At 45.4% G+C, this 17,465-nt stretch overlaps 1 protein-coding gene and 1 long non-coding RNA gene across 5 annotated transcripts in view; one reads left to right on the forward strand and one right to left on the reverse strand.

Moving 5' to 3' along the window:
- Positions 1-17,465, forward strand: part of LOC307191167 — a 204,936-nt gene that overhangs the window by 180,982 nt on the left and 6,489 nt on the right. The gene's annotated exons all lie outside the window — the stretch shown is intronic.
- Positions 1-17,465, reverse strand: part of TCAF1 (TRPM8 channel associated factor 1) — a 91,725-nt gene that overhangs the window by 40,678 nt on the left and 33,582 nt on the right. For 2 of the 4 annotated variants that reach the window (XM_079930981.1, XM_079930979.1), the window contains exons 3-9: positions 14,201-15,195; positions 13,814-13,911; positions 12,470-12,683; positions 11,915-12,154; positions 10,528-10,865; positions 8,602-8,852; positions 1,408-6,037 (exon numbers count right to left, since the gene is read on the reverse strand). In XM_079930981.1, coding sequence (XP_079787107.1) covers positions 6,028-6,037; positions 8,602-8,852; positions 10,528-10,865; positions 11,915-12,154; positions 12,470-12,683; positions 13,814-13,911; positions 14,201-15,195 — 2,146 coding nt within the window. In that variant the 3' untranslated portion in view covers positions 1,408-6,027. Of the gene's footprint in view, positions 6,038-6,065; positions 8,853-10,527; positions 10,866-11,914; positions 12,155-12,469; positions 12,684-13,813; positions 13,912-14,200; positions 15,196-17,465 lie in introns of those variants that run through there. The other 2 variants (XM_079930982.1, XM_079930980.1) reach the window with 2 other exon arrangements.

Genomic DNA, 17,465 nt, shown 5'->3' on the forward strand with positions numbered 1-17,465 from the left:
AATTTCAATTCCTTCTGTGTGCACCAATTATAGCAGTTAGCAAATGAAATTACATGAATTGTAAAGGTTTGTTGTTATCCCTCCTATGTAAAAGCAAACTGCTACTCTCATGACTGCTTCCTATTCCTCCTAGGCATGGCCCAGAACCTACATTTAAGGAGTGGGCATGTTTCAGACAATAAGTGAGTGCCCCTTGAGTATTGAGCACGGTCCCAACTTCATTTTGGTTTACAACCAAGACTTCCACCAAGTCTAGGGGATCATTAGGGAACCATCCTTTCCCAGGATATCTCTTGTGGTATTAATTGTGATATTAATTTTTTTCTAACTTATCCCTTATGCTCAGTCAAGAGAAGTACAGTTTTGAATTTTCTGTAAGAGAAACAAAGGCTCTTTCTCTATTCTTTTGCGTTAGGAAAGAAAAAAAAAAGCAGCCCCTGACACCCAGGAAGTTGTCTGACACTCACAGCTAGAACATGGCCATGTTTGCCCTGTCGGACATAAAAATTTCACAGAACATTGACCTCAGACAAGGTCACTCTGAGACTATGATAAATAAAGTTAGATGGAAACAAGATCTCTGGGCAACCACAAAATACCAGACACATCTCTCTCTTGTCTAAAGTGAATAACTGCTGCTTTTTTTAAAAAAGCCAATTCCAGCTTTAAGCTCACTTTAGTCAGCCCTCCTTAGAGATGAGATTTATTGAGAAACTCACTCAGAAGTGCCACTGCTTCTTGAGAGCATCCAATCCAGAACAAAGCCTTGCTTCCTTAGACCCTCCCTTAAACTACCTACCCAAGCCCAAATCCTATAACAGGTTCTTTCTAACACTCTTTTACTGAGACTCCCACAGTTCCCTGTGCTGTGCATTTCCCCCAGCTGTGATAAGTAATACATCCAACTTGTTCAGCTACAGGTGTGTTTCTGATGGTCTTTGGCTGGAGGGCATTAACATCATCACCGGCTATACCTGAGCATATTCTCTCCTCCCCACCCCATCAAAGGCCCTTTTTTTTTTTTTTTTTTTTTGTGGTACACAGGCCTCTCACTGTTGTGGCCTTTCCCGTTGCGGAGCACAGGCTCCGGACGCGCAGGCTCAGCAGCCATGGCTCACGGGCCCAGCTGCTCCGCGGCATGTGGGATCTTCCGGGACCGGGGCACGAACCCGTGTCCCCTGCATCGGCAGGCGGACTCTCAACCACTGCGCCACCAGGGAAGCCCCAAAGGCCCTTCTTTATCCAGTACCAGAGATCCACTGGGTTTTATCCAAAGGTCACTCAAACACTTCTGATAAGTCAGATCTTTGCCCTTTTATCGTTTATCTGAAAGTTTCCCTATGAGGACCTGAGATTTAAGTCTGCTCTAAGTTTTGATTAAGTTCGTCATCAATAAATAAGCTTATAGTGCCGATCATCCTGTGATTAAATGTCAAAAGCCTTAACTAAGGCTTGTTATTGTTTGCTGTGTAACCATTTGGTTCCAAGGCTACACAGATAGCAAGAAAAGGAGAAACTATTAAAAAAAAAAGTTGGAGTTTCCTCTCCTGTCTCTGTTAACCTTGACAAAGGGTGAGGAATGAGCTTATCATCTTTCCAGGTTCTTGGCTCCTGTTTACATCAGACACTTCCCAGATGAGAGGACTGGGCATAGGCAGAGGCTGCCGTATTGTTGAGAAGCGGAGCGGGGTCTTCTCTCTATGTCTCTGGGCCTCTTCCCAACCACTTGACTTGTTTTTATACTGTACATTTGATCATTTTGCCCTCCCTCCTACCCTTTCAGCACTATCTCAGTTCTCAAATTATACTAAATAATGTTGGCAATCTGTGAAAGTGCCTATGATGTCCAAATTTAGGCAGCTCATGCAAAGAAATTTTTAGTACCTCCACGTACATATTTCTTAACTAATTATATGAGTCCCTATCTAGTGCAGATGAACAGGATTAACTCTCTGATGGCCTTCAGGTGCACATATTTGTATTAACATAATTCTTGGCTTCTGACACTGTCATCACTGGTCGACGCATACCTTGTTTTTAATTTACTCATTTATTTATTCTATTTATTTCTAATATAATGAGCACCTATGAAACCAACCACCTAACATGACACTAGAACATTGGAAATAAACTGCTCAAGCTTTCCTATCAAAGAAACGCTTCTCTTTACAGCATTTAAATGACAAGAATCCAAATAAGTAACATTTCTGTAACTCTCTCGAATTAGATGTGGAATTGTTTTTGTGTATCTGTAGCTAGATGTCTGAAAAGTTAAGGATAACCTCCACCCCTTCTCTACCACACTTGGAAGACTGACTCCAATTATGTGGGTCAATGAAAGAAATCTGTTTCAAAATGGAAGCCAAGTAGGGGTCCAAAATCTTTGAAGGAGTAAAGAACATAGGCGTGAATTAGTCTTGAAAGAAGGGTGTGTTACTTTTGTCAGCAAGAATAGTCAATATCTAGGGCAGTATTTGATTACTTACTGGCCTGTTAAGTACATGTATTAGGTGAGGTTGTGACATTGGGTGGGGACATTGGTTTAGGGACTAGGTAAATCAGAGAGTGATCTTAAGAGGAGATAGGAAAGATTTCCAATAAATGCAGTTGTTGAAGATTGGCAGGAAGGTCAGTCAATACTCATTAGAGAGCTCCAGTTGGCCTTGGAAGGTAGACAACAGAAGAGAGTAAATTAATGAAGAAGGAAGAGCCACCAAGAAACTAGGCATAGCAGGACACATGAAACTTGGGAGCCTGAAGATGTCCACTAGACAGCTGGCTGTTTCTCCCAACTACAGGGGAAAAATAGCGGAAAATCGATTATGATATTGAGGCAGTTTGGCAAAGAACATACCAAAGAGACTAACAGATGGATAGAAATCCTCTGACATCACCTGGTCTCGTATATGACTAAAACTTATCAAAACTGTGAAATGAATAGTTCAGGAAAGCGTACATCATGGTCTTGAAATGCTCCTGGAATAGAGACAAACATCATGTGCCTTCTTGGGAAAGAACACTAGTTGGTGATTTTCATGAACACCCTGTTGCACATTCATTCACTCAACAGATATTGAAAACCTGCTAGACAGTAAGCTGAATCAGCAGACACATGGTGAGATGGGGACAGGATTTGTTTTCTGTGGAACACCTGTAGAAACAAGAGAAGGGGAAGTGTGTCTGAATAGCTGGAGGGTATTTAGTGCGGTTAGAACTAGAGAGTGATGGGGAGATGTGATGAGCCTTGGACACACCGGGTGGATCCAAATACTTGAGGGCCTTATAAGCCATTTTAAGTGTTTTGATTGGACTGTATCTTAGTTAATATGAAGCCATTGAAGGGTTTTTATTTAAGTTTATTAAAAAATTTTCAAAGTAATACATGCACAAGGTAAAAAATTAAATAGTACAGAAGGACTTAAAATGAAAAACACAGTTTCCCACCCCACCCTTTTAACCCTAGTCCCATACCCTAGAGGCAATGCATTTAACAATTTCTATTTTTAGATATTCTGTTAACTAACTTCCTAACATTAAATAACGTTTGAACAATAATTTCTTGACTTATTAACTTTAGACAATCTTTAATAATCCCCCATTACAAAAGATAAGGATTTAACTTACACTATTCCCACCTTTCATTTGCCTATCCTTTTCCAAATTTTTGATAGATGTCATTTTTAATACTTCTATTGGTTTACAGTTTTGAACAGTAACAATCCTTTAGTCCTTGTTCCATTAACTGTAGACTTTATCTTTTCATCCCCATTTGGAATAGGTAAGTAATTCTACTCTTCCCTCCACCTCTCTTCCCCCAACTAATTCTCAACCTCTTTCTGCTTTCTTTTTCCTTTTCAGGATTACTTTCCCTTTTATTTCTGAATAAAAGATTAAGCCTTTCATGTTTTACCTATAGGCTGATCAGAACACTGAATACCAATCAATAGTATCTACATTATTTTGGCTTTGTAAATACTGTTTACTGGGAGCTAAGTAGAAGCTAGGATATTTTCTTCCAAACATATCCAATGTCATGTTTCCTGTGTCACTTGAAATGAAATGTACCTACTGCCAATATCAAAATGAGTCTCTTCTTACATTCCATGATTTTTTTTATTATTGTCTCATAATTGAACCTGAATTTGACATTTCTGTTTTGTTCTCTTGTTTACTAAAGAATGTATCTCCTCCACATTCTCAAACATTCCAGCTTCTCAAGGATATCTATGGCACAGAATGCATATTCTCCCCAGAGAGCCTGAGACTGTGTACTCTCATCTGAAATGGGGCTCTTGGATAACTGTCACTCTAGAGTGAGCCATCCTATTGGATACCTGTCACTCTGGAGTGAGCCTTCTTGTTGGATAACTGTCACTCTGGAGTGAGCCTTCCTATTGGATAACTGTCACTCTGGAGTGAGCCATCCTATTGGATACCTGTCACTCTGGAGTGAGCCTTCTTGTTGGATAACTGTCACTCTGGAGTGAGCCATCCTATTGGATAATGGTCACTCTGGAGTGAGCTATCCTATTGCATAACTGTCACTCTGGAGTCAGCCATCCTGGGTGAGGTCCACTGTTTTCTGGATTCCATTTCTTTCTCTTTCCCGATTTTCATTCTCATTTTGCCGGAGAACTTCCTCAGTAGGTGAGAGAGAACTTCCTTTCCAGGTGCTAAGAGGGTAGACTTTCTGAAAACTCGCATGTTGGAAAATTCCTTTCGACTTGACTCTTGACAGTTTGGCTTGCTATGGAATTCTGGGTACAAAGATTTTCCATGTGTGAAGACACTTCTCTATTGGCTTCTAGCATTGTGTTGATGATGAAAAATCGGCTCCCAGTCTAGTTCTCATCCCTTTTTAGTTGAGCTAATTATGATGACCTAATTTTATTTTTTTCTCTTGGCACTTTCAGTATCTTCGCTCTATCCTTAATATATATCCAAAATTTCACAAGATTATGTCTAGATGTAGGTTGTATAGGGTCCTCTCAATTTGGAGACTTATTTCTGTTCAATTTTCTTTTCTTCACAACATTTCCTGTGTTCTCTCTTCCAGAAACTCATAACAGTTAGATATTGTCTGTGTCTCTTTCCTCTCTTCATATTTTCTATTTCTTTTTGCTCTATATCTAGGGAGATTCCCTCAACCTTATTTTAAAGCCTGTCTACTAAATATTTTTGGCAGTCCTATTTCAATTTAAGGGCTCCTCTTATTTTCAGCGTTTTCCCTTTCTTTGTAGCATCCTGTTTTTATCTTACAAATGCACCTTAGATGTCTCCGAAGATATTTAAGTCATTTTCTTCCATGTTAACTGTTGCCCCTAGAGTCTGTTATATTTTTCAAATCTCCTGATTGTTTATTTTTCTCACATGCTGCTCCCCTGGTCCCTCCCCCAACCCCTACCCCTAAGGCTCAATGTCTGGGAATTCCCAGCTGACCATTTGCATTGAAGAATCAGTATAACTGTTTTTATAGGAGTTGCCGTGGGTTCCCTCTGCCGTTGTGTGGTCTGTCTGCTTCTCCAGTAAGCCTTTCTGTGACTAAAATCACTTGGTTACTTGAGTAGGGATCTCAGCCATCTGTAGAGAACTAACTGCTAGGGGCTCACTTTTCTCCCCAAAAGAGAAATTTATTTTGGAGCACCAACTCCTACCTTTCCTCAAGCAGTTTATTCGATTCCTTTACACAAACAACAACAATAAACAACAACAACAACAGACTTAACAGAAACCAGTGGTAGGTTGCCTGTATTCTGTGCAAAGGTTGGGGTAGAATGAGATGGGGTTCAATTTCACAACTGACATAATTCTTCAGTAGACAGACTTTTCAGGTGCCCAAATCTCTTTGGGGTTACATGTTCAGATCAGCTTATATTCCGTCTGAAAGGAGCTGCACTCTTTCATTATCACTTCTTCCACTTTCTCTCTTCCAGAAATGTGTTGAGATCTTCTTCACTTATAACCAAATTCCTTCAGTTTTCTTTGCTGAGATGTGTCAATTCTCTTTTACATTTCTTGACTTCGGTTTCAGTGGGGCCTGGGGAGGGAGGGAAGTAAACTTACATGTTCAGTTCATCATCTTAAATTCAAAGTCCCATTGGAAGCTTTTAGACAGGGGAGTGACATGGATAACTTGATATTTTTAAAAGGTCCCCGGGGCTGTACTGCTGAAAATGGACTAAGGAGGGCAAGAATGGGTATAAAAATTGTTCTAAATGACTGAGGATCTAATTTCCTTTCTGAAAACATACAGTGTCTGAGACTTTTGGGAGTCAGACACTTTACCAAAATAGCCCATCGTTCAAAATCCAATAAGCTAGTAGAATGCTTTCATGGTGCCCTGGAGATAAGGACTGAAACCCGAAGATCCCGGAACCCAGATGACTGGGACCGTACTAAAGGGACCATCCCAGCACTGTCCATTGGGAGCACCTCAGGAGCCAGCCTCAAAGTCTTCCTTTGAACTGGCATTCGGGGTAAACAAAAGGACTTTCTGTTCTGATAAAATTAGATGAGAGCTAAGTAAAAACAGCCAAATTGCTGGCGAGGAGGGACATAAAGTTCCTTCTGTTTGCTGGTTCATTTCTTCATTTCCTCATTTATTTGCTTGTTCAAAGCACTGTAGTTACTACAACTCATTTGTATTCAGAATGCCTGGGTTCAGATCCCAGATCTATCACTTATTACCAATAAAGGCTTAGGCAATTTACCCAATCTCCATAAAATTCAGTTCACTCATTTGAAAAATGGGAGCTGTTCAGTTTCCATTCCATAGGTTACTGTGAAGATTAAATGAAACAGTCTATATACTTGGCACATACTCAACAACCCACTAATTGATAGCAATTATTTTCAATGCTGAATGAATATTTAACATCTGTGTTTGAAGTACCTGGATGATAGATACTCATGAAATAAGGGAAAATAATTCTAGTATTAAGAAATGACACAATAAAAGAATCGAAAGAAAAACATTGTCTAGGTCAAATCTTACTGTCTGTGCATCCATCCAATTCCCAATTAAGCAAATAAAACAGTGCATTAAAGCAACTAAATCAGAAGAAGCGAGCTAAAGGAAAACTGGCTGGACGCACACAGCATTAATCCTGGAGCCCCAGCTCTAGCTGAAACTACGAAGAATTGGGAGGTTCTGAATAAGACTGGAAGAAAAGTTAAAAATCTCTGAATGTACTGTAATTAAATGAAATTTGGGTCAGTTGCATCCAGTTATCTTGTTCCAGTGTAAAGGTTCTATTTGTGCATGGACTGTATCTGCCAAACAGCGACAGGAATCTGTGTCACTGCGGAAATATAAACACCATCACTCAGCCGGATGCTCCTTGTTTGCTAAGGATGAACATCCTCATGGAATTGTTCTGGTTTTCAAGTGACTTCCACTCTTAATCAAAGAAGGGATTTTACCTGAAAGATGGAATTGAAGAAGGAGACCAAACCCCAAGCAGCTTTTAAACCCCACTATAAATATAGAGACCTTCCTTTAGATCATAGGGCAATATACCAGAATCCTTTCAGAGTCAGTGTATAAAAGTGTAGGATGGGATAGGGTTAATCCACTGCATCTGTAAATGCCATCTGAAAGTGCAGTCCTGATCTAAAATGATACTGAGTTAATTTGACAGTAACAGTGGCAGCTGACAATTTCTCAGTACCTACTAAATGCCAGGTACTGTCACTTTTAGAGGCACTAAAATTTAATCCTCACAATAGTCCTATGAAATAGATCCCATTTTATAGATGAGGAAATTGAGTCACAGAGAAGTTCAGGAGCTTGCCCAGAGTCTAACTGGTGAAAGAACCAGAACTTGGATGTGGTAAGTCAACTGTGAGAGATGATGACCTTAACTCCTGGGCTGTGGGAGGAGAATGGGGAGTAGGAAACTCACTACTCTGTGGACCATCATGAAATAAAACCACCCCTTAGAATGCATGCCCAGTATCCACACTCCTCAGAATGACCGGTCTGTCTTCACCCACAACCCTGTGAGGCAGGGATCTTTACCCTCACCTTACACACAAAGAAATGGGAGTTCAGAGATAAAACGACTTTCCCAAGAGCTAACCCTAGTTATGGGCTCTTCATAATACACCAGACAGCTTTTGGAAAACTACCTAAGACATAAAATATATGAGTCATCAGGGAGCTGTCTGAATATCATGGTAAATTAGTATTTCATTTGGGTTCTATGGTCAGGTTTTTGGGGAAATGATCAAAATAAAAGCCCAGGGAGTCCTCAGGGTGAGAGCCACCCTCTGGGCTATGGCCCACGATGGTGAACCAAGGGCTGGCATAGGAGCAGGGGCCAAAGCTCTCAGCACTGGCCCAGCACAGGGTCAGGAGGGCATCTGCTGGCTGAGAGCAGAGGAATGAGCTCATAAACAGAAGGCTTTGCTCCTGAGGGATTATGATTCCACTTTTTTCTATGTTCTGAACCCACTCCCCAGAGATATGACTAAGATCTAGGGGCAGTGAGCTTGGGAGGGCAAGGCTAGAACCTAAGAGACAGAGGTCGAGGAGTGAATCCCCATCTCTGCCTAACTCCCCAAACCTCTCTACCTGCCACCTCGCTGGGCACTCCTTACATCTGTGTGAGGAGGTACAATTTCATAATATTTTCCTTCCACTCAGGCAGATAGGCCAGGCTGGTTGCCACTTCCTTCTGGATCGGCCAGGCCCAGGCCTCAAAGAACGGAGCCAGGTTCTTCTGCACTTGGTGGGAGAACATCTTCACCCACAGATTCATTTTGTCGACATTGTCTGTGGGCAAGTTGGTCTGGTTCCTGTACTCAGTGAAGAGACGGATGAACGGCTCCCACCCAAAGGCCTCCTGGAGCTGGAAAGAGAAGGAAGGAGGAGGATGAGACATCTGATCTACAGGAGACCCAACAAACACCCTAAATGAGTTAACGCGTTTCACCCCTTAAACACCAGTTTCATGTCTATCACTGACCCTCTGCTGTTTTACCTGCCAGCCTCACGTGCTACTCTCATGTTCTGATGACGAGAAGGGCCTCTGAGCCGGCACAGGGCTCAACACAAAGCAGACACTCAAGACAGCTGTGGTGAAAACTGTAGGATTTACTACCAACATCATTATTCACCTATCTCACTAGACCATGAAAGTAGTCACAGGATATTACACGAGGATTTAAAATTGGTTGAAGTGAAAAAATCCACTGTTTTTCATAGTTGCAAAGTTAAACCCCAACAATTAGGGAACTCCCAGCCGTATCCTGACATAATCCACACTAACTGTAGGTCTATGTCAATTTGCAAGGCGACCAAAAACGGCCTTTGGGAAAAAAGGTGAGTCCAGTAGAAGCAGAAGACAATGTATAGTCTAGGTAGCTAGAATGAAGAGTAAGGCATAATTTTGGGAAAAGGCAGCCGTCCCGAGGCTGTTGGAAACAGCCCATGTTAATTTGTTTATTTTTGGCTGTGCTCGGTCTCTGTTGCTGTGTGCAGGCTTTCTCTAGTTGCGGCAAGCGGGGGCTACTCTTTGCTGTGGTGTGAGGGCTTCTCATTGCGGTGGCTTCTCTTGTTGTGGAGCGCGGGCTCTGTAGTTGCGGTGCACGGGCTTAGTTGCTCTGTGGCATGCGGGATCTTCCCGGACCAGGGCTCGAACCCGTGTCCCCTGCATTGGCACATGGATTCTTAACCACTGCGCCACCAGGGAAGCAGTTCCAACCTCAACTTGATTTCACAGAGGAGGAACTTCTGTCCCGATGACAAGGTTAAAGCAGTCTCCTAGCAGTGTCATCGTCATTCTTGTGGCGGAGGGGATCTGCAGTGAGAACTCCAGCAGGTGGAAGGGCCAGAATAGAGTGTGGCTGGCCTGAGACTGAGTTCCAGAATCCAAGGTGATGAAACTCTCCACAGTGAGGTGGGAACTAATCCAGGGACCGGGGGACTGGACCTGGGGTGTTGTGTGATAACTAAAAGGCAAAGGCCACCCCCATGTCCAGTTCAGTGAGGAAACCTGGCTTGCTTATAAGGTGGAAACCGAGGCACAGCCAGGTCATAATAAGATGGTTTACTCACCTAGGGAAAAAACAGCTCCTTTCCCACATATTGTGTGTGTGTGTGTGTGTGCGCGCGCGCGCACGCGTCGGGGTGTGTTCAGCTTTAGGGAGCTATTTGAACAGCACAGTTTGGCTTCTGTCTCAGGTATGTCTAGGTTTAAAGCCAGTGACAGCAACTATATTTGTAGCATCACATTTGCCTCTACCAATTTTTAACCTTTCTCAGTGCTTTCTGTCTACTCTCAAAAATCTCTTCAGAGTCCTGGGGTGAAGGGCGGGGCTGAGGCAATTAAGTCCACCTTAGGGCCATGCAAAGTGATGCCCTGAGAAGCATCCTCAACCAGCACCTTCACACCTGGGCGCTGTCAGGACCTCCCCAACCTGGTGTGGGAGGCGGGTCAGCGGGAGGTCCCCCGGGCACCACGCTACCATCTGCTCAGGGTCCCCACTGCGGGGCTCCCACCACCGCCCACACTGGCCCAGCACCTGTAAGTACGTTTCCAGGGCCGTCCATGCGTTCCAGTTTTTCACATTGGGACCCTTGCCCAGGTAGATTCTGACTCTCTTCTCCCGAACTGGGGGCCACAGAGCAATATTGGCTCGTCCTCGAGGGATGCCCAGGACCGTCTCGTGCACATAGACACACCACAGGTTGCAGGTGGCCTCGGTGGTGTGCGGGGGGAACTCCCACTCCTGCCGCTGCTGGTTGCGGCCCAGCTCGTGCACAGGGCCCCACAGCCCCTTGGTTCTGATGAGTTTCTCACTGATGAGCTCCTGCACCGACTCCAGGTGACACATGATGGGGTAGCCTGCGTGCATCCAGCCTGGGAAATGCAGGAGGGGGAAAAGAAGGTTAGAGCGCTCCCCACCCATCTAACAAAATGATTCTCTCTGTTGTATCTCCCAAAACACCCAGTCCCCGCTGACCCCATGACTTCCAGAACCCTGTAATGCTCAGAAAGGCAAAACCCAGAGCCTCCCGGGCCTTCCTCCTTACGCTCTCATTTTGTAATAATGCTTTCATCGCTGCTCTGACTGGCTATGGGAGCTGAGGCAGGTTACAGATCGCCGTTCGTGTTACTATTCAATTTTTCTGTTTCTCTGAGAGTGCTCTGTCTGTGTGAACCCATCATTATACTCTTTTCTCAAAATTAAGAACTTGTGGTTCTCATTCTTTAGACATGGAATTGCCCACGTCGACACTACCTTATAGTGATCATCTACATAAGCCAAGAAAACTAAGGTCCAGAGACATTTCCTTGGTTCTTTAATTTCTATACACCCTTCATTTTTCAGGCCTCTTGACCTGCTGGCAAAGATCTCTTTATTCAGTGCTTTCTCCCAATACCTGTGACCTAGGAAGAGGCCCTCGGTCGGTTTTATCCACTCCTTGAAGTCCCCTGATGGAAGTCTGTGAAAACCCAGCATGTATTTTCTGCACCAGTCCCACTGTTTGATAACATCTCTTGACTAAAACTGTTACATATTTTAACATACTGTGTTCATATAGTTCTACGGCCTGCTTTTTATGTGTCATATAAGCTCATCATATTTCCTTATGCCATCAAAATATCACTTTAAATATCTTCCTTAATGTCCACTGAAGGTATACACAATACATTACTGAACCATTCCATAACCATTCCTAAGTGGGCACTTAGGTAGTTTCCAGTGTTTTGTTGGGGGACACAGCGAGTCTTTTTTTTTTTTTTTTGATGCATTTTTTCCCTTTCCATTTAAATAGCAAGATTACATTTTATATGCCTTGCCATAAGAACATTTCTACCCTCCTGGCTGCCCACTGCATGGCTGTTGCAAGAAGGAAGGCCCTAAGGGGGGGCAGCATGCACAGAGGTTCGCCCCAGGCACCCACCGACTGAGATCTGCACGTCGGCAACGATCCTCTGAGGCAGACGCAGGGGGAAAGGCTCAGCCCCTAGCCGGGCCACGGCCTGCATCACCTCGTCCCAGAGGCGTAGCAGCGGCTCAGGGTTCTCCAGAGTGCGAAGGTTTGCGGTTGGCACCGTCAAGATGATGTTGTCTGTAGCCAGCTCTCCCCAGGGACCTGGATTCTCCTGGATACGCCTCTTCCATTCCTCCTGGGATGTCTCCCCTGGAAGACAGGCCACAGCGCTTGAAACTTGTTTCCCCAAATCCCTGACATTAACACGTTCAACTTGAACCCCAGCAGGAGAATACCAATGCCATGAACAGCCACATACCTGCTCTATCCTTCTTCTACAAAGGTCCCATGGATGGGATACAGTTTGGTCTTTATCCCCTCAGCCTCAAAGCTGACTGTAAGGAAGCTTCCCTCCCTTCCCTCCACCAATCCGAATCGCCCTCTTCCCATACCAGGCAGCCCCAGATGACCTCCTCACCCCCAGCTCTCCCTGTCCCTCGGGCTCGCTCCAGGGCGTCCACTCACCTAGCCTGTAGTAGGGAGCATGCACAGCCCCCTTAACCGTGACAGGCACGGAGCCCAGCTTGCTGCCCTGCGGCACAATGATGTACAGGAGGCCCCCCCAGAGGCAGGTTATCGACTTCGTGGGCTTGTCCAGGCAGCAGCGGTTAATCACAAGGGGGCCTCGGAACAGCTTGCTGGCCCTGGTCAGGTCATCGGTGTGGCAGCCAATCTGCACCTGGAGCAGAGAGATCCCCCACCTAGTGACCCTGGGGCATGCACGAGCCAAAGGGGAGAGCGCCCAGGACATGGGGACAGGAAGGGTCACGGGGCCATGACCCTAGGCGAGTCCAGGCACCCCACCATTTATAAGCCCTGTGCGCTAAACCCGTGAAATTGTATCATCCCTCAAGGTCGTATGGACCAGATCGTGTAAATTCACTCTCGGGGCGGGTCAAACAGCTCCACAAAGGGTCACGCTGAGACGCTGATGCAGGGGCACCAGGTGTGGCCCAGATGCTAATTCTGAGGTGGGCGACTCCCACACAGAGTCCCTTGCTGTCTCTGTAACAGCCAGAATCCTGGGCTGCCTATTCCCCCGTGGTGATTCTGGCTCTGGGAAGGGGCAGAGGGGATCCTGCCTTTTGACCTGAGAGGCCCAGTGGGAGAAAACGTGACCGGCTGATGTGGAAGATTGATTCAGTTCCACCTGTTCTCCCAGGCCCCTATTCCTGCGCCAGTGGAGTCACCCCTGTCCTCAGAGGCATCCTGGGACTGCTCTCCCGGGTTTATGCTAAACAAGTTCCAGGACAGATACAGGCACAAAACAGACGCTAACCATCACGATGGCCCACAAGGGGGATAGAGCAGGACGGCAGCTTAACGTTGTGAATACCGTGTGTGCATGTGAAAGTGACAGAGCTGACGCGGACCGGGCAAGCTAGGAACAGTGTATGGTGTCACAGGGAAGAAGCTGGAGTCAGAAGGACCTCATGCTTTGATGTGAAATGTACACGGGGTGGAACGTGGGCTAAGATTTATTGGACTCTGTGCTAGGGCACCAGCCATCTGGTACCTTTCTTATTCCCCACGCTATGACATAAGTTAAAAGCACAAAACTTGAGCCAGAAGCTGGTTAGGTTTGAGTCCTGGGCGCTGAAATGTATCAAATCCATGCATTTCAATCAGTCAGTTAGCTGTTCTGCACCTTAGCTGCTCCATCCTAAGCAACTAAGGGGGTAGAAGTACATGCCCTTAGTGCCAGCTGGTTTTGTAGGAAGGTCAGGTAAGATGCCCACTATGAAAGCAAGAGCATCTGGCTTCCGTATTTGGGTTCCACGTTACGTGGTGAGATGGGGCATGCCTTACCTTCAGGTCAGCAGAGGCAGCGGCTTCAGGCAGCGAGACCTCTATAATTTGCCTCCCGGGTATGTAGAGCCCGGTGCTCATCCAGCAATACCTGGTGCCTGCCGAAAGCGAAGGAAGAGTAGACGTTACCCTTCCTCCGTGATTCCATCGCCACCCAGCTTCCAGAGTCCCTTCACGAGCTCTGCACATCTTCCTGCCTCCGTGCCGCCCTGGCTCTACTCTTCCAAACATCACCTAAAACCTCAACCCCCATCTCCTTGAGAGTGCACGGCAGAGGACGGAGATGGCCTCCTGGGGGTGATCAGATCTGGAGCTGAGCTGCTGAAGTCATCACGACCCATTGCCCTCCAGTTCCCACCCGCCAGCCTCCCACCCCTCATTCCTTACCTGGATTGTTGCAGTTGACCTCAACAGTGATAGGAGATTCCGAGGGGCGCAGGTAGGGGCTGCTGTACATATCCTCAATTTCTGGGACTAACAGAGAGAGGTCGCTTCCAGAGTGGGCCAGCCCAGTGGCCAGGGAGAGCATAGCACCCCTGCAGCAGTCGTTGATGACAGGGTTCTCTCGGGTCGCTACTGGGAGCCGATAGCGACTCAGCAGCTTCCTCAGGAGCCGATGCACCGACATGTAGGCAGGGATCTCCTCTGCGGGGATCTGCAGGAAGGCTGCGCCATCCGGTCCCAGCTTTGCCAACCAGCCCTTCTCCACGTTCCCTCTCTTCCTGCCCATTATAACCTGGAACTCGGCCAGGGTGGAACGGAAGTGATAGGTCCTTATCCCTGCCTTAGGAGTACGAAAGGGCCCAGGGTTGAGGCTTTGGCTGGTGATGCTAATGCCAAAGGGGTTGAGGAGGAGGTTTCCTGGGAACCGAGCCAAAGGGGACACTCCTGGGTTCTTGAAGGCCCACCACCAGGCTTGGGCTCCAACAAATAGGCCCCCGCCCTCTGCTACAAACTCCTGCAGCTCCTTGACCCCCACATCGCTCACGGGCTCAAAGCAATAGACACTGGCATCGCTGGTCAGATTGGGCTCAATGCTGCTGTCTATGCCCCCCACTGCAAGCAGCCCACTCAGAGTCCTCAGTTCTGTCTGCACCACGACCTTGCCTCTGCGGCCCGCGTCCAGCCAGCGCACAGCATTGAGCAGAAAGGGGCCCAGTTTACCAACGGTGAAAAGGACCTTGTGGCCAGTCACGACCACCCGGCCCCGGCCGTAGCGGGCAGCCGCTATGACACAGCCATGGTAGGAATCTAGCCCCAGGGGAAAGGCTAAAGCCCCGTGCACTAGCAGCTGGGACGGGAAACAGTCCGAGTTGCTGATGTCCAGCTCAGAAATCCCGTGCAGGAGTTCATCTCTGTCCTCGGAGAGATCGTCTTCACAACTGCAAAAGACACACGTGTTCTCTATTACAAAGCGCTCAGAACAGCACCCAGCACATAGCAAGTGTCAGACTTACTAATACCATTTTTAGCTCTTACACGGGAACTGGGAGAACAAAGTGGGCAGACCCGGCCTCACTGGGTATGGAGACTTGTTGGAGGGAAGACAGAGGCACTCGGCATTAATTCTGCTCTTTGTGTGCAAACCCTCCAAAGGAAATCTCGAAAGAAGTCCTGCTGGGTGTACCCAATACCGTATCTTAAATATACTGGGTTTAAGTGTTTGTTTCAGCCTTTGAAACACTATACAAAGAACTGAATGGAAAATCATGGTTTCATCCTTATAAGGAGGCTTGTTTATAATTTCATGCATCGAATTTTCTACAAATAAAGTCAACAGAGAGCTGAGTCAGTCAGTGGCGTTAGTGAAGAATCACTATTATCTCAAAAGGTGGGGCAGGGAGCTGACCGGCCTCAACTCTAGTGGGACCCTCCTGTTACGTGAACCCAAGAGGATTGACTGCCTACACCCAGAATCCCACACATTCGTTGCCGGCTCAACAGGGGTGATACACATCTGTGCTATCACCTGTTCCTATCTAAGGGTAACAAACTCCTATAAGACTTTCAGGACACCTATAACCCCCAAAATGGGGGAAGCCCCAGGTAGTGGGATTATGAGGGGGTAAGAGGTAGAGTGATCTCTAAGCTTGAGGTCCCAGAGCTGGTTAAGTCACTCTCGTTAGGTAAATCTCTGGCAGCCGTATGGTCAGAGGACGTTGTAAGGAAACACTGAAAAAGTTACAGTATTTGTGTTGTACTCTCTGTGGTTGGCAGAGCTGTAATTAACTGATGGGGAAACTATAGTCCTCTTAGCAGGTACATACCTTTCCTGAAGATAAAGGTATCACCCTACAAGATGACTCTCCACCTCCTTGAAGCACTAGCCATTAAAATCATTCAACTAGCTGTTCGTGCCCTGATTCCAAATTTACCAAACAACCTTGTGATAATAATAGTACTTCCCAGGATCATCTGCCTAAAGAAAGAAGTCACTGGCCAGGAAAACCAAAATCTTCTATTTTTTTGTGACATTTATATTTCTCTAGCAACATCCTAGTATATCTTTAATTTGCTGATTCTAAAGCAAAAAACATTCATTTTTAAATTTAAGTACTTTATGCATACAAAATTAAATAGAAAATGTTTTAGTTCTTTTTTTTAATAGATCTTTATTGAAGGTGTGGCACATATATACAATGTAATATTACTCAGCCATAAAAAGAAACGAAACTGAGTTACTTGTAGTGAGGTGGATGGACCTAGAGTCTGTCATACAGACTGAAGTAAGTCAGAAAGAGAAAAACAAATACCGTATGCTAACGCATATATATGGAATCTAAAAAAAAAAAAAAAGGTTATGAAAAACCTAGGGGCAGGACAGGAATAGTGACACAGATGTAGAGAATGGACTTGAGGGCTTGGAGTGGGACGGGGAAGCTGGGGTGAAGTGAGAGTAGCATCGACATATATATACTACTGAATGTAAAATAGTTGGCTGGTGGGAAGCAGCAGCATAGCACGGGGAGATTAGCTTGGTGCTTTGTGTTTTAGTTCTTATCACGAGTTCTGTTCATAAATTTCATGCAATTAATTGTTTTACAAGTGTAGTCAGTGAAGAGGTGATTTACGTTGGTATCAAGGTTTGTACATTAGCCTGTTACGACAAGATGAGCAATACTGAATGTGCAAAGTTAAGACCCAGACACTGCGTCACTAGCAGGACCCTAGATGCTCCCTGCTGAGTCGGAAGCATCGTCAGAGACCTGTCTGTTATTTCTGAGAGCCATGGCTTATATGCAGGGGGAGATAAATGTTTCATAAAAAACTTGAATTGGATTTTTACTTTTCTTTTCCCTCTCTGTTCTGAAATGAAGCAAAAGTTATTAAAAAAAGACAATAAAATCATGATAGCACTACATTCACTATATTTCAAGAAGGGTGCAATCAGCAAGCTGGGACAGGAGGAATTTATAGGAAATATAAATCAAATGAAATCAGATTGATCAGAAACCTAAGAGAACAGAAGAGTCTGTAACTGCACATGGGTGAAACAGAAGATCAAGAAAACAAAAGAACAGGGATTAATCGTCATTTGTGAAAACAGCTATCCTTTCTTGCCTTGTTCTCAATCTCAGGGTATTTCACCATTAAGTATGTTCTTAGCTATAGGTTTTTCAAAGAGGACTCATCACACTGAAGAAGTTCCCTT

Source organism: Stenella coeruleoalba (assembly GCF_951394435.1).
Source record: "Stenella coeruleoalba genome assembly, chromosome: 9".
Lineage (NCBI taxonomy): Eukaryota > Metazoa > Chordata > Mammalia > Artiodactyla > Delphinidae > Stenella > Stenella coeruleoalba.